This window comes from Lolium rigidum, chromosome 5 (genome assembly GCF_022539505.1).
Source record: "Lolium rigidum isolate FL_2022 chromosome 5, APGP_CSIRO_Lrig_0.1, whole genome shotgun sequence".
Classification (NCBI taxonomy): Eukaryota; Viridiplantae; Streptophyta; class Magnoliopsida; order Poales; family Poaceae; genus Lolium; species Lolium rigidum.
In genome coordinates, this window is record NC_061512.1 from 206,624,217 (window position 1) to 206,649,296 (window position 25,080).

The 25,080-nt window shown below is 48.9% G+C and overlaps 1 protein-coding gene across 1 annotated transcript; it reads left to right on the top strand.

The window, feature by feature from the left end:
• Positions 1-4,731: 4,731 nt before the first annotated feature.
• LOC124653203 (abscisic acid 8'-hydroxylase 3-like) lies at positions 4,732-23,650 on the top strand. Its single transcript, XM_047192271.1, has 7 exons — positions 4,732-5,449; positions 5,549-5,701; positions 5,805-6,152; positions 6,261-6,339; positions 6,473-6,579; positions 6,934-7,052; positions 23,398-23,650. The coding sequence occupies exons 1-7, from the start codon at positions 4,907-4,909 to the stop codon at positions 23,564-23,566; spliced, it is 1,518 nt and encodes a 505-aa protein (XP_047048227.1). The 5' UTR covers positions 4,732-4,906; the 3' UTR covers positions 23,567-23,650.
• The last annotated feature ends 1,430 nt before the right edge of the window (positions 23,651-25,080 follow it).

The window sequence follows — 25,080 nt, forward strand, 5'->3', positions numbered from 1 at the left end:
GAAGGAAATTTGGCAAGAATTAGTTCCTAATATCCGTCGCTTTTTGTTAAAACAAAATATCCTCTCTGATCCATCTTAACATTTTAAAGATGAAAATCATTTGATCGGATATCTTTGAAACATATACGGGTACGTGTTGATTAAGGATACAATAGTACATTCTGAATTACAATAGTAGTACCCATAGGGAGTGTCAATGTGGCTTTTCCTGAACTTTATTGCTTTGGTACTCCCGCTTATAGTGATAACATCTTACTTTCTCTTAGTAAGAGTTTGGAAGTATTTTGTTTCCCTTAAAATTGTCTTAGTGGTTGCACTATTCACTAAACATAATTCTTCTTCCATCAGATTTTCAATTAAATTTCCAAAAATAGAAGGAGAATATTTAGAATAAATTTATTTTATTCATATATTCATCAAATTGCATACGTAGTATTTATATTAAAATTCGAAATATAAATACATTACAATATTATGTTTGATTCACACAATACAATATATGTAGTCTGAAAGACTTTATTTTGTTTATTGTTATATAATATATTACTTGTCGTAGCATTTAAAGAGCTAAGTGACATCAATTGTTTAAGAGATCAACTAAGGTCTCCAAAAACATCTTGGGTATAGTCCAAAAGCATGTCTTCATGGAGGATGATGTTGTCCTTTGGCTTGAATTCTTCAATAGCACTTTGAGAAGGACTAGCTTGAGGATTGTATTCAATAGTATTGAAGTGAGCTTCAGCCTTATTTCCTTGAACTTGCTTCCCTTTTCCTCCATACTTCATGTATAGATCAACTAGGTGCTTGGGAATACGATATTTACCATGATTCGCACATCCACACCTATAACAAGATTGATAGTTGTCATTTTGATCATTTTTCTTGAAATGACCTTTCCCCTTAAATTGATCATTGGTCTTCCACTTTCCATTGCATTTTCTGAAGTTCCTTTTACGGTTTCCAGATTTATTAGTAAATTGAGAATTAGCATGTGCTTCAGGAATTGGCATGGTGCCCGTTGGGCGAGAATTATGATTTTTCATGAGAAGCTCATCATGCTTCTCAGCCTGAAGTAATGTGTATATAATCTCAGAATACTTTTTGTATTTTTGTTGACGATATTGTTGTTGCAATATCATCATCGAGGGGTGGAAGATGCATAAGGTTTTCTCTATTAAATCTTCATCTGAAACTTGCTTATTGCAAAATCTCAATTTTGAGTTAACTTTACGCACGACAGAGTTATATGCAGCAACAGACTTAAAGTCCTAAAACCTTATGAGAGCCCATTCTCGTTCGGCTACCGGCAACATAACCGCTCTTTGTTGGTCATATCTCTCCTTAAGGGAGTTCCATAAAGCTAGTGGGTCCTCCTCCTCCATCAATTATTCATTCTTTAAATCAGGATGGAGGTGGTGCCTTATGAAATGTAATGCCGCATAATTTATCAATTGGGATATTTCTGGAGCATTTTCGGGGGGGGGAATCGTGGGACCAAGTTACGTCCACTTAAATTTATTTTCATATCCATAGCCCATGATAGATATTTACTTCCATTAAGCTGTAGTTCTTGGAATTCTCTTTTATTTATTCCACCCATTTTTTATGCATGTATGATCATGCGTTTAATTAAATTTACTTCATAGTAAAATTTATTTGGTAAACAACAAATATGTTCTAGATGAACAATTTTGAAAGCAGATGCTTTATAAGACATATATGTGTAAATCTCCGAATTTTAAATTAATACGTTCGAGATAATCACATATTTTGTTGGTGCATTTTTATCTCATACTTTGTTAATGAGAAATTTTGCAAGAAAAATTAGTTTCAAAGGTGAAATAAAATCATTGTACCAAATTGTTGGGGATTCGTAGCAGAAAACAAAAAATTCTAACTAACGCAACCCGGTTACCCGAATCATCTAGGAGTAATGCAATAACGGAGATAATTTCGGTGACGTACCCTCATAGACTGAAAGCGGTTAACGTTCCGCTGGAACGTGGTGTATGTATATAGTGGTACTTTGTCGCCGATCTCGGTGTCGTGTAGAAGCCTTCCCGTACCACCATGAGTACCGCAAGTGCAACACCTTGTAGTTTCGCACATGTACGGTGCTCAACGACGCTCCCTCCTTCAAATCCAGCTAAGGTTGCGGAAGAAGATTTTCTGGATCCGAATCCCGGCAGCATTCTCGCGTACCGGGTGGAGTACTCCCTCCGTGCATAGCTCTTCGAGGAACCACGGTTTGAGAGGGAACAAGAGAGATATATAGAGAGATATAGAGAGGAAGAGGAGGGGAGGCGCCCACAGGCTCTCCTTTTCCTCAATCCTAACTGTGTGTGCTCCTCTCCTCCAAATCCCTCCACTATATATAGGGGGAAGGGGAGGGGTGGTGTCTTTGCCTTGACAATGTGGGACTAAAAGGGGGCATGAGAGAGGGGTGGCCGGCTGGGCCCTGGAAAGGCCCATGGGGTGGATGGCTAACTAAACCCTAGTCGCCCCACAAAAATCATAGTAGCCACCCCCCCCCCCCCAAAAAAACCCATGGGATGGCCGGCCAACTAATGGGACTCTCTCCGGGAGAGGCCATTAAGGTGGGTTGCACCTTTTATTAATAAATAAATATTTATTTAATATTAATTTATTTAATTAAATATATAATAAATATTATTTAACTCCCGATGATCCGAGACACCTCTCGCATAACTCCGAACATCCTTCGGATTCTCCTGGAATCCTTTCCGGGTCTCTCTTCTCTATTCTCCGGTGTTTCCAATGAATCCAAAACAATCTTAAGTTTCGTTGAACCCTTAAGTGTATTTCCCTACGGTTCGAGAATAACACGGACATGTTCGAGACATCTCTCTCTGATCAATGATTGCCAGGGTGTTCTGGAGAACAATAGCAATCCCTATGCATTCTACGAAGATGTTATCATCGTTTGAACTATTACGTTGAATCCCATTCTCTTTGTTACTTTGATACCCGCACTTGTCCGAGACTTGATCATTGGTATCACGATACCTAGTTCGATCTCGTTACCGACAAGACTATTCAACTCGTTCCGTTCAATTCTATCCTCATGACCTAGTCATGTGTTGCAACTTGGATATAATGTCACCGAGTGGGCCCATTAGTATCTTCCCGCTACACGGATGAACAAATCCCGCTATTTACTCATACACCTCAACCCATCCCATTGGATACCTAACTACACTTCTTACGGTGTGAAGGTTGATGCGGTCAAAGCAGCATCCGGTGAAAGTGATTAGATATGATCTCACGATCTAAGGATTAGCAGGTTACTACGCTTTAATAAACATCGTGACGTTGAACTTTATATGACTTTGATCGCGTTACAATACTTATATTTGGGAATGCCCATCATATCAGTCACTCAATGATATGACTCCATTGTCAATGACATGTGTATCCATGATCGGGAAACCTCAATCATCGATTGACCTTAATGAAGTAGTTTGCGAATGCTCACTAGGGACCCTGGTTTGTTTACACCACACATGAATCAATGTTTCCGATTGATACAGTTATAGCATGACACGAAACTATTATAAACTCTTGATATATAATAATAAACACTCCTTATTATTTGCCTCTAGGGCACTATATCCAACACAAATAAGATGTTATAAAAGGCTAGAGGCAAACATATTAATAACATGTCATATTACATATTTGTATCTTCTCATAAACATACGGTCTAGAATAGGGGAGTGGTGTTTTGGAACATGGAAGCATATGCTCCTTATATTTTGATGTATTAGCATAAAACTGACACTAATATCTATCTATTAATTATTTCCTAATAGTAATTAGGCAATGTAAGTTAAATGATACCACTTGTATAATGATACAAATAAATGATATCATACAATTTTTAATAGACCTAAATCTAACAAATATTGTTATTCAACGGAACTAACACTTGATGTACTGCATATTGTTTTTAGAAATAAATCTTGAATTGGGTGCTGAATTTTCACTCTCCAATCCCTGAAATTTCGTGAAATCTATAATTTCACATGCAAAAGGGTGTGAAAATGAATCGGATACACATGGTATGTATGCCGGCCTGCCTTTGGAAAACATAATCTTTGCCTACACCAATGCATTATAATTTCTGATTTCTTACATAATGAAACTGTTCTCTAATATAATCTTTGATCGTATGAGGTACTAGTAGAAGTTAAGATCAACACAACGAATGAAAAGTCACGTCTGAATTTTGCTCTCCGTGAATGATACATGCGTAGTCACCGAAGTGCTCAGTTTTCTAATATTTAATATGCTGACTGAAATGTTAGCTGCAATCGTGTCGGTGTGCATGTTTATGCATTCCATATTATAGTTAGTCACGTTTTACCAAACAAGTGCGGGATTTCTCTGCGTTGGCGTGTGCGATGGCTCCTTTATGCACAGTGGAAGAAGCATGGTTCCCCTTGCTCGTGCAGATCTTATAATGCAATTTGACTTTGTGTTTTCAGTTGGTTCCCATGTAGCTCTAAGAAAAAATGTTTCTACAATAAGAAGAAAACTTGTCTTCCCATATGGCCATATGCATGTTTTACCCTGCTTCACTTCGACAATTCACACTGAGAGCTGCCAGCGCAACAGCCCACGAGCTTCCAAATCGCGGCTCGCTTTCTGGGCCCTCTATAAATACCAGCGCATGGCCTTCCCACTCTCTCCACCATTCAAAAGATTCATCAGAGATTTTTCTCCTCGATCTCTCCTCTCCTCGACCTCACAGCTCTGTCACTCTCCTCTCCTAGCAGCAGCATATATAGCACATATTTATAGACACAAACAAGTTAGAAACCAGCGAACGAGCTCAAAGCAACCTTGTCTAAGTGATCCTTGCCGAGGATCACTGGAGTCTTGGATGGCCGCCTACTTCATCCTTCTATGCATCTTGGTTTCTCTAGCCATCGCTTCGTACGTCCTATACGCAATCCGGCGGCAGAAGAGGAAACCCCAGGGTCGCCATGATCAAGCCGTCCTCAAGCTGCCGCCTGGCTCCATGGGCCTGCCTTACATAGGCGAGACCCTTCAGCTCTACTCCCAGGACCCTGGCGTCTTCTTCTCCTCCAAGCTGAAGCGGTACGGCGAGATCTTCAAGACGCACATCCTGGGGTGCCCGTGCGTGATGCTGGCGAGCCCGGAGGCGGCGCGGTTCGTGCTTGTGTCGCGGGCGCACCTGTTCAAGCCCACGTACCCGCGGAGCAAGGAGCGTCTCATCGGCCCGTCGGCGCTCTTCTTCCACCAGGGCGACTACCACCTCCGCCTGCGCAGGCTCGTCCAGGGCCCGCTCGTCCCCGAGGCCCTGCGCAAGCTCGTGCCGGACGTGGAGGCCGCCGTGCGGTCCACGCTCGCGTCCTGGGCGGCGGACGGTGACGCCGCCAGCACTTTCCACGCCATGAAGAGGGTAAGCAGTAGCTAGCTGCTGCTTGTTTACGTAGTTGTCGCGTGAGAGCGATGGCATTATTAGAAAATAATAATCGGTGGTTATTTCTTTTTTCCCCAGCTCTCATTCGACGTTGGCATCGCGACGATCTTCGGCGGGCGGCTGGACGAGCGGCGAAAGGAGGAGCTGAGCCGGAACTACGCCGTCGTGGAGAAAGGGTACAACTCCTTCCCCAACAGCTTCCCAGGGACGCTCTACTACAAGGCAATCCAGGTAAGAAACTCAACAAACAGCTAGCTGCAGGCACGTGACGTCCGGCCGGCCCATACGTGCACTCTGAGTCTGAGTCTCTGACTAACTTACTACGTGTATGTAGGCGAGGCGGCGGCTGAACGGCGTGCTGAGCGACATCGTGCGTGAGCGGAGGGCGCAGGGCGAGCCTGGCGCCGACCTGCTCGGCTGCCTGATGCAGTCCCGGAACAGCGACGACGATGGCGGCGCCCTCCTCACCGACGAGCAGGTCGCCGACAACGTGATCGGCGTGCTGTTCGCGGCGCAGGACACGACGGCCAGCATGCTCACCTGGATCGTCAAGTACCTCCACGACCACCCGAAGCTGCTCGAGGACGTCCGGGCGGAGCAGGCGGCGATCCGCGAGGCCAACGACGGCGGGAAGCGCCCGCTGACGTGGGCGCAGACGAGGAGCATGCCGCTGACGCATAGGGTACGTACGTGCGTGGTTACTAGTTACTGACGGCGCCCCCGTTGCTTGTCGTGTTTCTTCTTGCATGCGTGGTTACTGATGGCGCCGTCTCTTGTTCCAAATGGCCAGGTGATTTTGGAGAGCTTAAGGATGGCGAGCATCATCTCCTTCACCTTCAGGGAGGCCGTGGCTGACGTGGAGTACAAAGGTACAGTACGCACACACAGCCTATACGTGGCGCTACGAAAACGTAGAGCTTCGCGTGATCTGGTGCTCAATTTTGTTACTTAATTACCGCTGGGATTTGACCGATGCGACCTGTGTTTTTGTCTGGTGCGTAGGGTTCCTTATCCCCAAGGGGTGGAAGGTGATGCCGCTGTTCAGGAACATCCATCACAGCCCGGACTACTTCCAGGATCCACACAAGTTCGACCCTTCTAGATTCGAGGTATGTGTACTCTACTGTCTCCTTCCCTCGCCGGACTGCAATGCTTGATGTGGATGTGTCGACTGGAGAAACTGAAAATTGTGGCCTTCAAAAAAGGGGAAACTGAATGTAGTAATAGTAACTGAAAAATTGTTCCTTTCGATGCATTAAATTTCTTTTTCATAGGTCAACATGCTCAATTCAGTACTAGAACCTACAGTATACAACAGCTTCTGAATGATGTTGTTAACTGTATTTGTGGCCTCAAATCATGATACGTGTATGCGTTGTTTTTTTTTCAGGAGTAAGTAGTAGAACCTTGTTCTTTTATACTGAATCTCCTCTTCTCTGGTTGTGTGTGTCGAAATTACGCAGGTGGCGCCGCGACCAAGCACCTTCACGCCGTTTGGGAGCGGGGTGCACGCGTGCCCCGGCAACGAGCTGGCCAAGCTCGAGATGCTGGTACTCATCCACCACCTGGTCACCGGCTACAGGTGCGAGCCCCTATCCACATAGATCTTTCACAATATTCTCTCCTGTCCTTGTGGTGCCACTTCAATGGACCTGGCATACTCAACAACAACATATGCGTCCATCATGCCATAAAACCCCCAAGTCACTACAGGAATGCTACTCTACGCCGACGGCCGGCTGCCCTCGGCGTAGCCACGCCTTGCCCTCGGCGTAGGCTACGCCGACGGCAGCCCTCGGCGTCTCGCCTCGGCGTCTGGGTCCCTCGGCATTGGTAGGTGGGCCGTCGGCGTAGAGCTAACCCTCGGCGTCCCGGCTCTATGCCGACGGTGAAGAAGCCCTCGGCGTTGACGCCGTCGGCGTAGCGTGCCGGCGCGTCGTCGACGTTAACGGAGCGGCCGGAGACGCCGAGCGGCCAACCCTCGGCGTATGCATGCCGCGTGCAGCGCCACGCGTGGACACGCGGCGGCACTCGGAGAGGCGACGTGGCGCACGGAGGCGCACCCTAGCCAGAGGCTATGCCGAGGGCAACCCCCTCGGCGTATGCATGCCCCATGCAGCGCCACCGTGGACACGCGGCAGCACCGGCGCGTCGGGCTACGCCGAGGGCAACCCCCTCGGCATAGACCTGACCAAATGGTCTATGCAGGGGTCTATGCCGACGGCATTGCCCTCGGCATAGGAGCCTGTCCATTTTTTATTTTGTTTTCCAGTTCCAGTTGCAATGCAATCCAGGTCATATAATCGACCAAATTCGACCAAATTCACATAAATATCATATAATCGACCAAATTCATCCAAAATCAACCAAATGTACCATAATTCATCCAAAATCACCATAATTCACATAAATAGCATGAAATCCACATAGTAGCATACATGGTGCATGTAGTAGCATACAAGAGGAGAGTGCCATGTCATCCAATACATAGTAGTAGGTAGCAAATGATGGCAAGCAAGAAGCCCGGTGCCGACTAGCGGAGGAAGGACCCGGGCGGGGTGTGTCCGCCCACATCGTTGGCGAAACGAGGAGCCCGGGGTTTCGCTCCGGTAGAAGCTGCAGAAGAACCACCGGAGAAGGACCGGTAGCACGCCCGGGAGAAGTCGACGGAGAGGCACCGGGAGTAGTCCCGGGAGTAGTCGACGGAGAGGCACCGACGAACGCCCGGGAGACCGACCACCTTCATGAACCGGTGTGACCTCGCGCCCACCCGGCGATGCCTCGGTTCCCGGACCATCCCGTTCCCTACGTGTTCCCTACATGTTAGCAACTTGCGAGGCAAAGGAAAGTGGTAACTACCGGTTTGGCAAAGAACTTACCTCCGGTGTGGATCCGTAGTAAGTCGCGGCGAAAGCTGCCCTCGATGGCATGATAGGCATGTCCCCCGCCACGGTAGCCGGAGCCGGTGGCGGTGTACCGATAGACATAGAAATCATCATTTCCTGCAAGATAGGTTACAAGTTAGGCTTTGCAGAAATAAAGCATCAAGCCGAGACTTGTCATCTACTTGCGTGAAGAAAGATTCAGACTTACTCCTATATACGCCATGTAGGCCGTATTCCGCCTATTCCACCGGGCGGCGGCCTGCGATACGCTTCATTGCGAGGCTTCGAAGGCCGCCTCGAACTCGGGCTACAATTTCGGAAACAATGAATCTCGTAAACACTTAGCCATGTAGGAAGGAAAACCGGAAAGAGGATGAAAATGAGGAAACTTACATCGTAGGCGGGTGGACGAGCGAGGCCGTGGACGAGGCTGGGGGCTGTCGGCGGTGAGGGTATGCTTGAGGCGCGTGTAGCTCGTGGAGTGGGTAGGCTTGACCACCTTATTCATCCAAGGGAAACGGCCATGCGGACGCCCGTGCCCCGACGGGACCAACGACTCCTCGTCGACCGGAATGCTCAAGGGGTCATCCACCTCGGGGTGACGAGACTTGACCATGTCGCGAGTAGTCCTCCTTGGCGGCCTTGGCATTGCCGTAGTACTGTGGCCGAGGCAATGCGGGATTGGGCTTCCGCTTCGTCCGCATCATGTCATATATCTGGGCATCATGAAGCACCACCCCGGGTGGTGCCTCGGCCACACTGCATCGCGAAAAGAAAAGTTAAGCGTACCACAAATGAGACATGGCGGGAAATGAATGAAGGTCGTTCCATGTATATACATACCTTTTTCCCCTTGAAGCGGGTGTAGTCGCGGTTTCCCGCGCAGTGTGTGCCACCGGTGCCTCGGTTCTCCATGTTACGCCTCGACACGGCTGCAAACTCCTCGTCCTGCCCGAGCCACCTCGCCCTAATCAGCTCCTCCCATGCCTCCCTATGCTGCTCGGCCCACTCCGGACAAACCTGAAAACGCAATACTCAGCTCAAGATAATTCAATGAAAACTTAGCGACAATGTAGAATCTCATTGACATTTTACTCACCGACATGTACTCCTCAATGGTCATTGCCCATTCCTCCGTAGGCTCGTTACCAACATAGTACTCCTTCTTGACCCTCTTACCCTTGTTAGCCCGAAGGCACTAGCGCCGGTGAACTTTTGGTTGTACCAGCTGCTTGCGGTGTCAACCTCTCGCAAGCGCCACGCAAAGTGAGACGCGCCTGCGTGTCATGCTCCGGGTCCACACGATAGAAGCACTTCAATCATGCATAAATCAGTTGTGAAAGTCATGAGTTAGCACATTAGGGTCATCAACTATGAACGGTGCTCGAGAAATATATGCCTTACCCGAACTTGGTGGTCACGGCCTCAGCAGGCTGTCGCGAAGCCTACGGCAGGGGCATCCTCATAGTCCGCCCAAGTAGTGGCTAGCTTCGTCGGGCCACCGGGGACCGTGCTAAGGGAGTGTATCTGCCGGGCCGGAACTTCTTAATCGAGCCCCAAGCAAGGCTGTTAGGCATGCGGGGGGCTTGGCATCCCATGTCCGATTCTTGCCAAATAAATCACACATTAGTACACATGCCAAATTGTTTATTATGCCCAAGATGAAAATACATGTTCGAAATTTCTGAAGTAGTACACTTACTCATCGCTCGAAGGAATGATAAGGGCCTTGTCATCATGGGTCTTCGGCTCCTTCCTCGCATCGGGGACTCTAGCTTCTCCACGAAGCTTCAAGGGCTTCGGCGCACCCCCATCCTCCATCACCTCCAACTCAGCCCTAGAGTCGACTCGTGTGTAGACTCCGTCTCCATCTCCACCTCCCCACTAGACGGACCCTCTAGGTACAACTCGGGAGCCACGTCACCAGAAGCGGAGGGTGGCTCGTCAAAGTCCATGTGTACCCCGCCGCCACCTCGTCCTCCACCTCGTCCTCCTCGTCCTCGTCCTCGACCTCCACCTCGTCCTCCTCGTCCTCGTCCTCCATCGGTACCATCGGCGTAACGCGGATTGAGCACCGGGGCTCGATCACTCCGTCTAGTGGGTCTAGGAATATTCCTCTTCACTGCGCCGGCGTCTTAAGCAAGCTCTCGGAGTCCGCCTTGCCGCTGCTCATATTGTCCGAGTCACCTGCATTGAGAAGAATAAAACGAGTTAAGCACAAAGACATATTATATGAAGATACTAAGAATAAAAGGCACAATGCAATTAAGAAGCATGTTGACATAATAAAATGAAGATACTAAGAATAAAAGGCACAATGCAATTAAGAAGCATGTTGACATAATAAAATGAAGATACTAAGAATAAAAGGCACAATGCAATTAAGAAGCATGTTGACATAATAAAATGAAGATACTAAGAATAAAAGGCACAATGCAATTAAGAAGCATGTTGACATAATAAAATGAAGATACTAAGAATAAAAGGCACAATGCAATTAAGAAGCATGTTGACAAATAAATACTAAGAATAAAAGACCCTCACCAGCCATCATCGCTCTCACGCTCACTCTCATACTCCATCTCTTTCTCTTTCTCTTTCTCTTTCTCTGGCCCACTATCACTATCACTATCTTGTGAGTACAAAGTTGAAGGGTCGACGGGTGGAGGCTCATCATAATTGTCATTCGCCTCAAGTAACTTCTCGAGCATAGATATGTCCTTTAGATCCACCACTGACTCACCACGAGTTTCCGCATCGTTCCCGAGGTCCTCTTGAACAAACGGTTCTAAAATATATTCCCCGAAGTCCTGTTCCTCTTGATAGAAAATCCCCTCGTATGTCACGGGGTCAATGTTGTTGTAATCATCCTCAGAGGGAATCGGTAGGTTACCATGTGGCGATACCGGAAGACGACTTCCCAACCCTTGAGTTCCGCTTTACGGCATGGGTAGGGCAAATAATAAACTTGCTTGGCTTGGTGAGCCACAATAAAGACATCGGCTCCGCTATAGGTGGTTGAAGGCTTAACTTCAACTAACCCAATGGACTTATCACTTCTCTCGTCCACCTATTGGGTCGAACCAATGACACTTGAACACGACGATATTGAGTTGCACGTTCGTACGATTGAATGTCAACTCGTATACACTTTGTAACCTTCCGTAGTAATCAAACTTGTTGGCTCCTTTGGTGAAGACCCCGGTATTTATCGTTTTGGGATTCGCCGGCCCTTACGGTGCGTCTCGTGTGGAGGCGAAACCCATTCACATCATACTTCTCATACTTGGTCACCTCACGGCTACAACCTTGGGAAACACATTTCAACTCATCTATCATATCAACGTTTCTCTCACGGCCCTACAAGAACATTTCAAATTTGTTGTGTGCATTAGTTACGTGTAATAAGAGGGACAAGTCACGTGTTGCAATGTAAGAGGAAAGGTTAGAAATTACTTTTTCCATGAACCATGTCACAAAGTTTTTATTAATTCCGGGAGCACCGTCTTTCGGTAGAGTGTCCATCTCCGAGGTATCGGGCAATTCATCATACGGCCACATTTCATCCAGTGAATTCGCTAAAAGGAGAAAATAAGCATTAGGCAGAGACGAGGTTACTAGCTGCAAAGTAATTTGTTCACCATTTTACCTTACGAATGGGATCACTTCCTCCATGTTCATAAGCACATATAGCATTATACAATCCTTCTCTTCGTTCTCCAATTTATATTTTGTTCCTTTACCGGCCTTGCCACCGGGGAATTGGAATAGTTTTAGCTTGGGGTCATTCTCGGGCACGTCGACATTGTAACGAGTGGCCAGGGTTATGCTTGAGTGGGAACATCATCGGGATAGTACGTTGTCGCGGCATCTGCCATCTCCCGAAGGCATATTGCCTCAGCTATGCATGCTTCAATCTTGGCCTTGTTTCCGAGTTATCTTTCGAATATACTTAAACTCTCTCTAATACGAGAGCGCCAACGAAGCTGCACCGGACCACCCAAGAGTGCCTCGTTGGCGAGGTGCACAATGAGATGTGCCATCGGAGTAAAGAAGCCTGGCGGAAATATCATCTCCAAATTGCATAGCAACTCCGGCCTTGTATGTTGTAGCTTTGCAATAACCTCGGGACATATACGCTAGCACGGAGCGTGCGGAAGAAATGGCTCAAACTGCGCAAGCACTCGCCAGACTTTCTCGGGGATATACCCTCGAAGCATCACCGGCATGAGCCGCTGAATCCATATATGATAGTCGTGACTCTTGAGCCGGTGACTTTTCCCGTCGAAAGATTAACTCCCTTACTCATATTCGAGCAATAACCATCCGGGAACATCACGACGTATTTGAGCCACGCGAATGCCTCCTTCTTTTGGATGGAATCAAGGCAGAAGTTGGCATGCGGCTTGAACCAATTCTTTTGACGGCCAATAGGACGCTTCATGTGTAATTTTTCCCTATCACGAGAGGATCTCAATATCGACTCTAGCCTTGACATTATCCTTTGACTTCCGGGAATGTTCGGGCATGTGTGAAAGACGGACTCCGCGACATTCTTTACGGTGTGCATCACATCGATGTTATGCGGAAGTTCGAGGTCCTTGTAATACTCGAGCTTCGTTAAAGCCGCCTCGTGAGTCCAGTTGTGCGTTACACCATATCCCTCAAATTGATGGCCGGTTGGCGTCGGCTGCGGCACGAGAGCACGTAGCTCGGCTTCAACAAGTGTACCATCAAACTTCGGCACATCTTTTTTTCATGCACAACTTTGCCCTTCTTGAAGTTCTTTTTGTCTTCTCTAAACGGATGCCTCCTTTTGAGAGCTGTCGATTCGTGTCAAACGCAACATACTTGCGACCCTTACGTAGCCAAAGGAACTCAAGCCGATGCACCGCACCTTGGGCATGGCCACTTACCAGTTGTACACCATCCACATGTTAGGGCGTACCGGGCATGTCATGCATGGTATCTTGCAACCAAACTCTCATGCGAAGTTTGTCTTCGATGCTCGGTCGTACGTCAATGTCCCGTGGTGCCAAGAGTGGTTCAAATCTTCCACAATCGGCTGCATGTAGACACTCAAATTCTTCCCCGGGTAATGAGGGCACTGGAATGATCGGCGACGAAACATGGTCTTCCTCGTCATTAGGACTCGGGAGGGAGATTGAGCGGAATAACAAACACGGGCCAGCAAGCTGTAATTGGCGGTGGACATACCATATGGATTGAAGCCATCTGTTGCTATCGCAATTCCGACATTCAGAGCCTCGGGCGCCTTAAGGCGGTGTTTTGTATCGAAGTTCTTCCATGCCGTACCATCGGATGGATGTCCCATCTTCAACTTGTTGTTTTCGTCCACGAATCTCTTCCCATACTTGTGCCACGTCATCTGTTTGGGCTGTCTCCTCGTGCATGTAAAGCCGCTGGATTCTTTTTATGAATGGGAGATATCGAAGAATCGACTTTGCGGTGCTTGGCTGCCTCACTCGACCATCCTTTCCCGTTACCTCTTCATACCTAGGCCGCTTACGGATGGGACGGTACTTGTCCTCCGCATGCTTGTCTCCAAAATAGAACGCAGCCTTTCGGACAACGAGTCTATCCTTTGATAATCCATGTTGAGGTCCTTCATAATTCTCCTCGTCGCGTGCGAGCTTTGAGGCGGACAATGATCTTTGGGCAACATGTTACCGGTTGTTTTCGAGACTTGCTTCAAAGCCCTCACGGGTGGTGTTGTACCGGGTCTTGTCGGCTAGACATTGGGAGATGGCATCGAGCGAGAAATCGCGGCGCCCTCGTACGAGAGGCCTCTTAGCCGCGGCAATCATATCATAGAAGGCCTTCGCGGTTGGCTCTGGTTCCTCCGGTTACGGCGGCGCCTCCGGTTACGGCGGCGCCTCCGGTTCCGGCGGCGAATCCGGGACATCGGCATGGACGAGATCATCTAGAAAGTCTCTAACTCCATCGTACGCATTGCCATTGAGCCGCTGCGCATCACCTCACCTCTGTCACGTTCGCGCTCATCAAAGTCGATTTCCGTGACGTACCCATGCATATACCCATATTGCAGAAGGTGTCTATACATTTCATCCTTCCCACGACGTTGACGCTTCACGCGGCGAACACGGGGGCAAAGTGCCCGAACCAGCCCCTTTGTACCACGCGCTAACTCATTCACTAGAAAATGGGTCTTCCTTGTCCACTCATCTGTTTTCTCGATCGCACTAACACGCTCATTGTACATCCATCCATTATCAGCCATCCTCTGCTTTATTGGGAGCCAAACCACAGACATAGCATTTATATCAAATAGGAAATTAAATGCATCATATTTTTATTTATTTTACCGGGCGAACCGCATGCATCAACCTACATCTCTACTAGGTGGGCTCCTAGCAGCCGCCGGATCCGTAGTTGGCTACGTTCTCCATGCTCTACCCCGGTCCAAGTCAGAATTTCGGCGGCACCTCCCCGCTGCTCTCCCGATACACGTCTCGGCAAAAAGCCGAGAGGATGTGCATCCGGAGAACAACGGGAGAGCGCCGCCGAAATCCGACTCGGACCGGAGTAGAACATGGAAAACGTAGACAACTACGCATCCGCCGACTGTCCCGTAAATGCCGCAAGCGTTACGGTTCAAAATATGCGGACCACTAATGCATATTTATCCGCGTAACGCTCGCGGACGGGAAGTGACACCTAGGTTACGCAACTGGACTTGGAAAATGAATCTAGTGACATAAGAAAATGCGGAGAAGAAGTTGGAAATTTAGCTCACCCTCGGCAATGTCAGCGGACGTCTCGACGCGCTTCAAGCAGCAGGGAACCGGGGTCGTCACTCCATGGTCTACTTTAAACAACAACAAATTCATATTATTGCAATTTGCTCTATTTGTATTTCTATTTGCAATTTTTCTATTTGCTCTATTTGTATTTCTATTTGCAATTTGCAATTTTTCTATTTGCTCTATTTGTATTTCTAAATCATCTACAACAATAGAAATAAAAAACAGAGAAAAAGGGGAAAATTCCTTACGAGGGAGGAGGCGAGGAGTTGGGCACGGTGGCGGTGCGGGGTAGGGCGCGGCTGCTGCGGGGTGGAGCTCGGGCCGGGGAGGGACGAGGCGGCCGGCTGCTGCGGGGTGGAGCTTGGGGGAGGGACAAGGCGGCCGGCTGCTGCGGGGGGGGGGGGGCTCTCGGGGGGGGGGGCTGCCTGGTGGCACGGGCGGGGGCGCCGGGAAGTGAGCTGCGGCGGCGGGGGCTCTCGGGGGAGGGGCTAACGGCGGCGGGGGAGCTCGACGCGGGTAGGTGGGCGGCGGCGGCGCAGGTGAGGTGGCGCTGGTGGCGCGGGGGCGGGGCGCGCGGGGAGGGGGCTAACGGCGGCGGGGAGCTCGGTGGCGGGGCGCGGCGGAGGGAGCTGTTGGTGGATGGCGGCGGTGAGATGGCGGGGAGGCGCGGTCGAGTAGGGTTTGGGTGCGCGGCGCGAGCGGGTTCGGTTGAACCGCGTCCGTGGCATGGTGGCTATGCTGAGGGCCGGGCATACGCCGAGCGGCAACCCTCGGCATAGACCACTTTTTCTTTTTTTTCTTTTTCTTTGTTTATTTTTTCTTTCATTGATTTTTCTGAATATATTAATGTCAATTATATTATAAAATATATTAATATAGGTCCATATAAATTTGTTTTAATCTTCTACATTCCCAAGCTATGCGCATAAAAAGTTACAATCTTAACTTAACATTTTCTCCCATAGCCGAAACCCTAATCCAGGTAGCCCATGAATCTACCCCTTTGACCGACCTCCAGATGACGGTTGACCCATGGACTTTTCTCTTACTTTGTGTTGTGTTAGGTCATTGGAACATGTAGTATCAATAATTACCCTATCTTACATCAATATTCTCTCCGGTAGACGAAACCCTAATGCAGGAGCCCCGCGAGATCTACCCTTTCATCGGCGGTCTACCCTTTGATCGCATCCCATCGGGGGTCCCCGGAGGACATATTCCTCCATTTGAGCTTGGTTAGGTCATAGGTACATGTGGAAACAAGGATCATCCCATATGATCTCAAGTTTCTCTCCGGTTCAACTCCAGGGAGTTCCCACTATACATGCGGGAATCTGCCTAAGTGTAGGAACCCACTGTCCAGAAGCCGGACACACACAGGGGTAGCCTTGGATATAAAAGCATCTCAAATCACTTTTGTGCATTCCATGTGGACACACACAAGTTTTGGGGCCATTCCCTAGATCCGGTGCTCGATTTCAGACGAAACCCTAGTTACGGTTGACCGCGCGGTCTACCCCTTTGACTCGCATCCCATCGGGGGTCCCCGGTGGGCATATGCCTCCATTTGAGCTTGGTTAGGTCATAGGTACATGTGGAAACAAAGATCATCCCATATGATATCAAGTTTCTCTCCGGTTCACGTACGAGGGAGTTCCCACTATACATGCGAGAATCTGCCTAAGTGTAGTAACCCCCTGTCCAGAAGCCGGACACACACAGGGGGTAGCCTTGGATATAAAACCATCTCAAATCACTTTTGTGCATTCCATGTGGACACACACAAGTTTTGGGGCCATTCCCTTGATCGGATGCTCGATTTCCGATGAAACCCTAGTTACTGTTGACCGCGCGGTCTACCCCTTTGACTTGCATCCCATCGGAGGTCCCCGGTGGGCATATGCCTCCATTTGAGCTTGGTTAGGTCATAGGTACATGTGGAAACAAGTATCATCACATATGATCCCAAGTTTCTCTCCGGTTCACCTCAGGGAGTTCCCCACTGTACATGCAAAATCCGCCTAAGTGTAGTAACCCCCTGTCCAGAAGCCGGACACACACAGGGGAGTAGCCTTGGATATAGAACCATCTCAAATCACTTTTGTGCATTCCATGTGGACACACACAAGTTTTGGGGCCATTCCCTTGATCGGATGCTCGATTTCAGATGAAACCCTAGTTCGTTGACCGCGCGGTCTACCCCTTTGACTTGCATCCCATCGGGGGTCCCCGGTGGGCATATGCCTCCATTTGAGCTTGGTTAGGTCATAGGTACATGTGGAAACAAGGATCATCACATATGATCCCAAGTTTCTCTCCGGTTCAACTCCGGGGGAGTTCCCACTGTACATGCAGAATCTGCCTAAGTGTAGTAACCCCCTGTCCAGAAGCCGGACACACCAGGGGGTAGCCTTGGATATAGAACCATCTCAAATCACTTTTGTGCATTCCATGTGGACACACACAAGTTTTGGGGCCATTCCCTTGATCGGATGCTCGATTTCCGATGAAACCCTAGTTACTGTTGACCGCGCGGTCTACCCCTTTGATCGCATCCCATCGGGAGTCCCCGGTGGGCATATGCCTCCATTTGAGCTTGGTTAGGTCATAGGTACATGTGGAAACAAGGATCATCACATATGATCCCAAGTTTCTCTCAGGTTCAACTCGAGGAGTTCACCTATACATGCGAGAATCCGCCTAAGTGTAGGAACCCCCTTGTCCAGAAGCCGGACACACACGGGGGGGTAGCCTTGGATATAGAACCATCTCAAATCACTTTTGTGCATTCCATGTGGACACACACAAGTTTTGGGGCCATTCTCTACATCCGATGCTCGATTTCGACGAAACCCTAGTTACTGTTGACCGCGCGGTCTACCCCTTTGCTTGCATCCCATCGGGGTCCCCGGTGGGCATATGCCTCCATTTGAGCTTGGTTAGGTCATAGGTACATTTGGAAACAAGGATCATCACATATGATCTCAAGTTTCTCTCGGTTCAACTCCGAGGAGTTCCCTACTGTACATGCGAGAATCGCCTAAGTGTAGTAACCCCCTGTCGAGAAGCTGGACACACCGAGGGGGTAGCCTTGGATATAAAACCATCTCAAATCACTTTTGTGCATTCCATGTGGACACACACAAGTTTTGGGGCCATTCCCTACATCGATGCTCGATTTCAGACGAAACCCTAGTTCGATGATCGCGCGGTCTACCCCTTTGGCTGCATCCCATCGGGGTCCCCGGTGGGCATATGCCTCCATTTGAGCTTGTTTAGGTCATAGGTACATGTGGAAACAAGGATCATCACATATGATCCCAAGTTTCTCTCCGGTTCAACTCCGAGGAGTTCCACTGTACATGCGAGAATGCTGCCTAAGTGTAGTAACCCCCTGTCCAGAAGCCGGACACACACTGGGGAGTAGCCTTGGATATAAAACCATCTCAAATCACTTTTGTGCATTCCATGTGGACACACACAAGTTTTGGGGCCATTCCCTTGATCGGATGCTCGATTTCAGATGAAACCCTAGTTACGTTGACCGCGCGGTCTACCCCTTTGATCGCATCCCATCGGGGTCCCCGGTGGGCATATGCCTCCATTTGAGCTTGGTTAGGTCATAGGTACATGTGGAAACAAGTATCATCACTTATGATCCCAAGTTTCTCTCCGGTTCACCTCAGGAGTTCCCTACTGTACATGCAAAATGCTGCCTAAGTGTAGTAACCCCTGTCCAGAAGCCGGACACACACTGGGGAGTAGCCTTGGATATAGAACCATCTCAAATCACTTTTGTGCATTCCATGTGGACACACACAAGTTTTGGGGCCATTCCCTTGATCGGATGCTCGATTTCCGATGAAACCCTAGTTACGTTGACCGCGCGGTCTACCCCTTTGATCTGCATCCCATCGGGGGTCCCCGGTGGGCATATGCCTCCATTTGAGCTTGGTTAGGTCATAGGTACATGTGGAAACAAGGATCATCACATATGATCCCAAGTTTCTCTCAGGTTCAACTCCAGGGAGTTCCCACTGTACATGCGGGAATGCGCCTAAGTGTAGTAACCCCACTGTCAGAAGCCGGACACACCTGGGGGGTAGCCTTGGATATAGAACCATCTCAAATCACTTTTGTGCATTCCATGTGGACACACACAAGTTTTGGGGCCATTCCCTTGATCGGATGCTCGATTTCAGATGAAACCCTAGTTACGTTGACCGCGCGGTCTACCCCTTTGTTCGCATCCCATCGGGGGTCCCCGGTGGGCATATGCCTCCATTTGAGCTTGGTTAGGTCATAGGTACATGTGGAAACAAGGATCATCACATATGATCCCAAGTTTCTCTCCGGTTCAACTCGAGGAGTTCCACCTATACATGCATAATCCGCCTAAGTGTAGTAACCCCCTGTCCGAGAAGCCGGACACACCGGGGGGTAGCCTTGGATATAAAACCATCTCAAATCACTTTTGTGCATTCCATGTGGACACACACAAGTTTTGGGGCCATTCCCTACATCCGATGCTCGATTTCCGACGAAACCCTAGTTACGATGACCGCGCGGTCTACCCCTTTGATCGCATCCCATCGGGGGTCCCCGGTGGGCATATGCCTCCATTTGAGCTTGTTTAGGTCATAGGTACATGTGGAAACAAGGATCATCACATATGATCCCAAGTTTCTCTCCGGTTCAACTCGAGGAGTTCCCCCTGTACATGCGGGAATCTGCCTAAGTGTAGTAACCCCCTGTCCAGAAGCCGGACACACTGGGGAGTAGCCTTGGATATAAAACCATCTCAAATCACTTTTGTGCATTCCATGTGGACACACACAAGTTTTGGGGCCATTCCCTTGATCGGATGCTCGATTTCAGATGAAACCCTAGTTACGGTGACCGCGCGGTCTACCCCTTTGATTGCATCCCATCGGGGTCCCCGGTGGGCATATGCCTCCATTTGAGCTTGGTTAGGTCATAGGTACATGTGGAAACAAGTATCATCACTTATGATCCCAAGTTTCTCTCCGGTTCAACTCCGAGGGAGTTCCCCCCTATACATGCAGAATCTGCCTAAGTGTAGTAACCCCCTGTCCGAGAAGCCGGACACACCTGGGAGTAGCCTTGGATATAGAACCATCTCAAATCACTTTTGTGCATTCCATGTGGACACACACAAGTTTTGGGGCCATTCCCTTGATCGGATGCTCGATTTCCGATGAAACCCTAGTTCTGTTGACCACGCGGTCTACCCCTTTGACTGCATCCCATCGGGGGTCCCCCGGTGGGCATATGCCTCCATTGAGCTTGGTTAGGTCATAGGTACATGGTAAAACAAGGATCATCCCATATGATCTCAAGTTTCTCTCCGGTTCAACTCCGGGAGTTCCCCTACTACATGCGAGAATGCGCCTAAGTGTAGTAACCCCCTGTCCAGAAGCCGGACACACCACGAGGGAGTAGCCTTGGATATAGAACCATCTCAAATCACTTTTGTGCATTCCATGTGGACACACACAAGTTTTGGGGCCATTCCCTTGATCGGATGCTCGATTTCAGATGAAACCCTAGTTACGTTGACCGCGCGGTCTACCCCTTTGATTGCATCCCATCGGGGGTCCCCGGTGGGCATATGCCTCCATTTGAGCTTGGTTAGGTCATAGGTACATGTGGAAACAAGGATCATCACATATGATCCCAAGTTTCTCTCCGGTTCAACTCAGGAGTTCCCCCTATACATGCATAATCCGCCTAAGTGTAGGAACCCCCTGTCCAGAAGCCGGACACACACAGGGGGTAGCCTTGGATATAAAACCATCTCAAATCACTTTTGTGCATTCCATGTGGACACACACAAGTTTTGGGGCCATTCCCTTGATCGGATGCTCGATTTCAGATGAAACCCTAGTTACGGTGACCGCGCGGTCTACCCCTTTGACTGCATCCCATCGGGGGTCCCCCGGTGGGCATATGCCTCCATTTGAGCTTGGTTAGGTCATAGGTACATTTGGAAACAAGGATCATCACATATGATCTCAAGTTCTCTCCGGTTCACCTCAGAGGAGTTCCCACCTATACATGCGGAATGCGCCTAAGTGTAGGAACCCCCTGTCCGAGAAGCCGGACACACACTGGGGGTAGCCTTGAATATAGAACCATCTCAAATCACTTTTGTGCATTCCATGTGGACACACACAAGTTTTGGGGCCATTCCCTACATCGATGCTCGATTTCAGACGAAACCCTAGTTCGATGACCGCGCGGTCTACCCCTTTGATTGCATCCCATCGGGGGTCCCCGGTGGGAATATGCCTCAATTTGAGCTTGGTTAGGTCATAGGTACATTTGGAAACAAGGATCATCCCATATGATCTCAAGTTTCTCTCCGGTTCAACTCAGGGAGTTCCCACTATACATGCGAGAATCGCACTAAGTGTAGGAACCCCCTGTCCAGAAGCCGGACACACACGGGGGTAGCCTTGGATATAGAACCATCTCAAATCACTTTTGTGCATTCCATGTGGACACACACAAGTTTTGGGGCCATTCCCTTGATCGGATGCTCGATTTCAGATGAAACCCTAGTTACGGTGACCACGCGGTCTACCCCTTTGACTCGCATCCCATCGGGGTCCCCGGTGGGCATATGCCTCCATTGAGCTTGGTTAGGTCATAGGTACATGGTAAAACAAGGATCATCCCATATGATCTCAAGTTTCTCTCAGGTTCAACTCGAGGAGTTCCACCTATACATGCGGGAATGCGCCTAAGTGTAGTAACCCCCTGTCAGAAGCCGGACACACACAGGGGGTAGCCTTGGATATAAAACCATCTCAAATCACTTTTGTGCATGCCATGTGGGCACACACAAGTTTTCCGGCGATTCAGACGCTCCGGTGGTGCGTAACTTGGAAAACCCTAGGGCGGGGACCCACACATCTACCCCTATAGCTTTCTCCGTGCGAGGGTTTACCGAGTGGACTTTTTTATTTATTTTGCTTTGTTTAGGACATATGTACATGGAAACCATAGGTTGGGCATACTTTACCATAAAATAGGCTCCGTTCGAGCCATGGTGGGGGTTTCCACATACAGATCCTGGATTTTACCAACTGGTAGCCCATTATGCGGAAATCGTCAACGCCGGGTACATCCAAGGTTAGCCAAACCTTACATCACACTTGTACATGTATGTTAGGGGCAGAAGCAAGTTTTCCAACAATTACGACGCTCGGTGATCTGTTTCTTGGGAAACCCTAGGGCGGGACCCCTAGGGTTAGGGTTTTACCAAGTGATATGTTAGGGTTATAGTTAGGGTTAGCAATGTATGTGGAAAACCTAGGGTTAGGGATAGAGTTAGGGTTAGGTTAGGGTTAGAGTTAGCAATGTATGTGGAAACCCTAGGGTTAGGGTTAGGGCTAGAGTTAGGGTTAGGGTTAGAGTTAGCAATGTATGTGGAAACCCTAGGGTTAGGGTTAGGGCTAGAGTTAGGGTTACGGTTAGGGTTAGAGTTAGGGTTAGAGTTAGGGTTACGAGTTAGGGTTAGGGTTCGGGAAACCGTAGGGCGGGGACCCCGCGGATCTACCCATATGTACATCGATAGCAAATGTTGGGCCTAGTGGCTCCGGTTGACCCGTCTGCGAAGAGCGTCACCCATGCATGGGACCTACATATGCCATCTACGAATTCTTAAAAAATAGAACCATTTTTTACATAATTCATACTAGTAAATAAATAATAGAAACATATTATAAAGTAACATGAGAGAGGGAAAAAAAAAAAAAAAAAAAATACTATATGCCGAGGGTGGCCGTCGGCATAGGGTGTCCATGCCCTATGCCGAGGGTGGCCGTCGGCGTCTGAGTGACGCCGTGAGCGGGCGTCGACGGCGCTGGAGCTGGGCCGAGGCGATGCGGTGCTACGCCGAGGGGCCAAGGTGACGGCCAGACGGCTGCCCTCGGCGTAGCCTCCTCTGCGCCGACGGTGTTCGTACGCCGACGGTCGGGTTCGTGAGCTGCCCCGGCGAGGCCGTACGCCGACGGCCCCGATAAAAAGCCGTCGGCGTACACTCTGGCCGTCGGCATCTGTCACCATTCCTGTAGTGAGTGGTCCTTCAACACCGCGCCTCCTGCACGTAGGCTGATCACTACTATGGAGACAGCTGTGGAGTAGAGGCTGCCCTCAAAAACGCTGTGGAGTAGATTCAGAAATGAATGGGGTGATGACTGATGTGTGTTGGTGCTTGATTTTGCAGGTGGGAGACTGTTGGATCGAGTGACGAGGTCGAGTACAGCCCATTCCCTATTCCCCGGCATGGACTGCTCGCCAAATTGCGGAAAGATAACAGTGTGGGTGTGGATAACAAGGAGTGCAAGACCGATGATAATTGCGATGGCGAAGTAAATTGTGTGATTATTCAGTAACCTAGACTGTTAGACCCTAGGGAACTCTTTTTGGTTGCCATTCTTCTCTAGTAAAGTCAGTGGAGAAGAAATAACATTTTTCTTCTTCATTTTTAGGATGATCTTTGGTGATAAAATGTACCATAGAGTTTAATAGTCAATGATGTACTCTCATTGATAGTTGTACACACATAAAATGAGAAGTATTTCTTAGAGAAGATTGGGTAATGGGACTTAAGCTTTATTCACTTTCTCATTTTTTTTGTTTGATAAAGGGAATATATTAATATCGCGGAGATACCTCTCCACCAACAAGATGTCCAAAGACATCAAAGATGCAAGCAACCAGGAAAAAATAAAAATAGTAAGAGAAATGGAAAATAAAGACCCTGTCGTGGTGTTGAAACACTCGCAACAGTAACACTCTTACCACCACCTAAGACAACACCTAGACTACAAAAGAGATTCTCCGAAAGCAATGCCTCGAAGAAGGAAATAATGCATAAGTATGGTCGTCGCCCAATCGAAGATCTTGGTTTTCAACATGGAGAAAGTTTGATTTCACAAAAAAATAACTTCAACAAAGCCACTTCCATGTACAACAAAAGAAGTCTTGACATTGGACTTTCACCCTGAAAATTGCGGCTCGGTACTAGATGAGCAACACAAAAATGCGAGTACACTGTAATGCCACCCCTCTGTCAAGGCCGCTGCAAGTTACCACACACCCGACATGCATGCAAGAAGAACCAGTACAAGAAGTCTTCATCACAACCAATACACCTCTCCGCCATTGCAAAGCTCCGATCGCAGCCACCGTGACTTTCTCCTCCTCTATCAATATCATGGAAATCTATATTAGACATGTCTCATGGCACCAAAAAGAAAGCAAAGCTTCGTGCCACACCCTCATGAAGACACACTAGCTGAAGATAAGGGCATACACGACCGGATTAATTCCGATCTAGATTTCAAGTGGCGTCGTCATGCGCCTAGCTGCGGAAATCTGCGAGAGGAAGAATGAAACTTGTTGGCGTCTAGATCAAGGAGGCTAACATGAAGAATAGCAGGGCCAAAGCAACTTAATTCTTCAATGCGGACAAGCAGGCCCCACGCCTCCATCCCACCCAATGGGTCCGGCCGCCCCAATTTCCCCTGCTAGCACCCTAGGAGGAAGGAATCAGCAGAGGACACAAGACAACCCGTGAAGCCCGTAGTCTGTGCCAAGGGGCCACCAAGATCACGAGCATGCTGACAATTCTATCACCACCCCATTGCCGATGGAGAAGACGCGCACTCGCACCGCATCCGCTGAACCACGTCGTCGCGCCTCGCCGAGCGTCGTATCCCCGCCAGCCTTCACATCATGTGTCGCCAACAGCCAAACGAGGAGGGGTAGGAGCCCCGCTGCCACCGATGTCGGTAGAGCTTCACCCGGTGACGCGCTCCGGCGTCAGTGAGGATTGGTTGGGGAAGGGGAGGGCCTGGAGGGAGGCGGCGGGAGGAGGATTCCCGGCGGTTCGCGGGACCCTAAT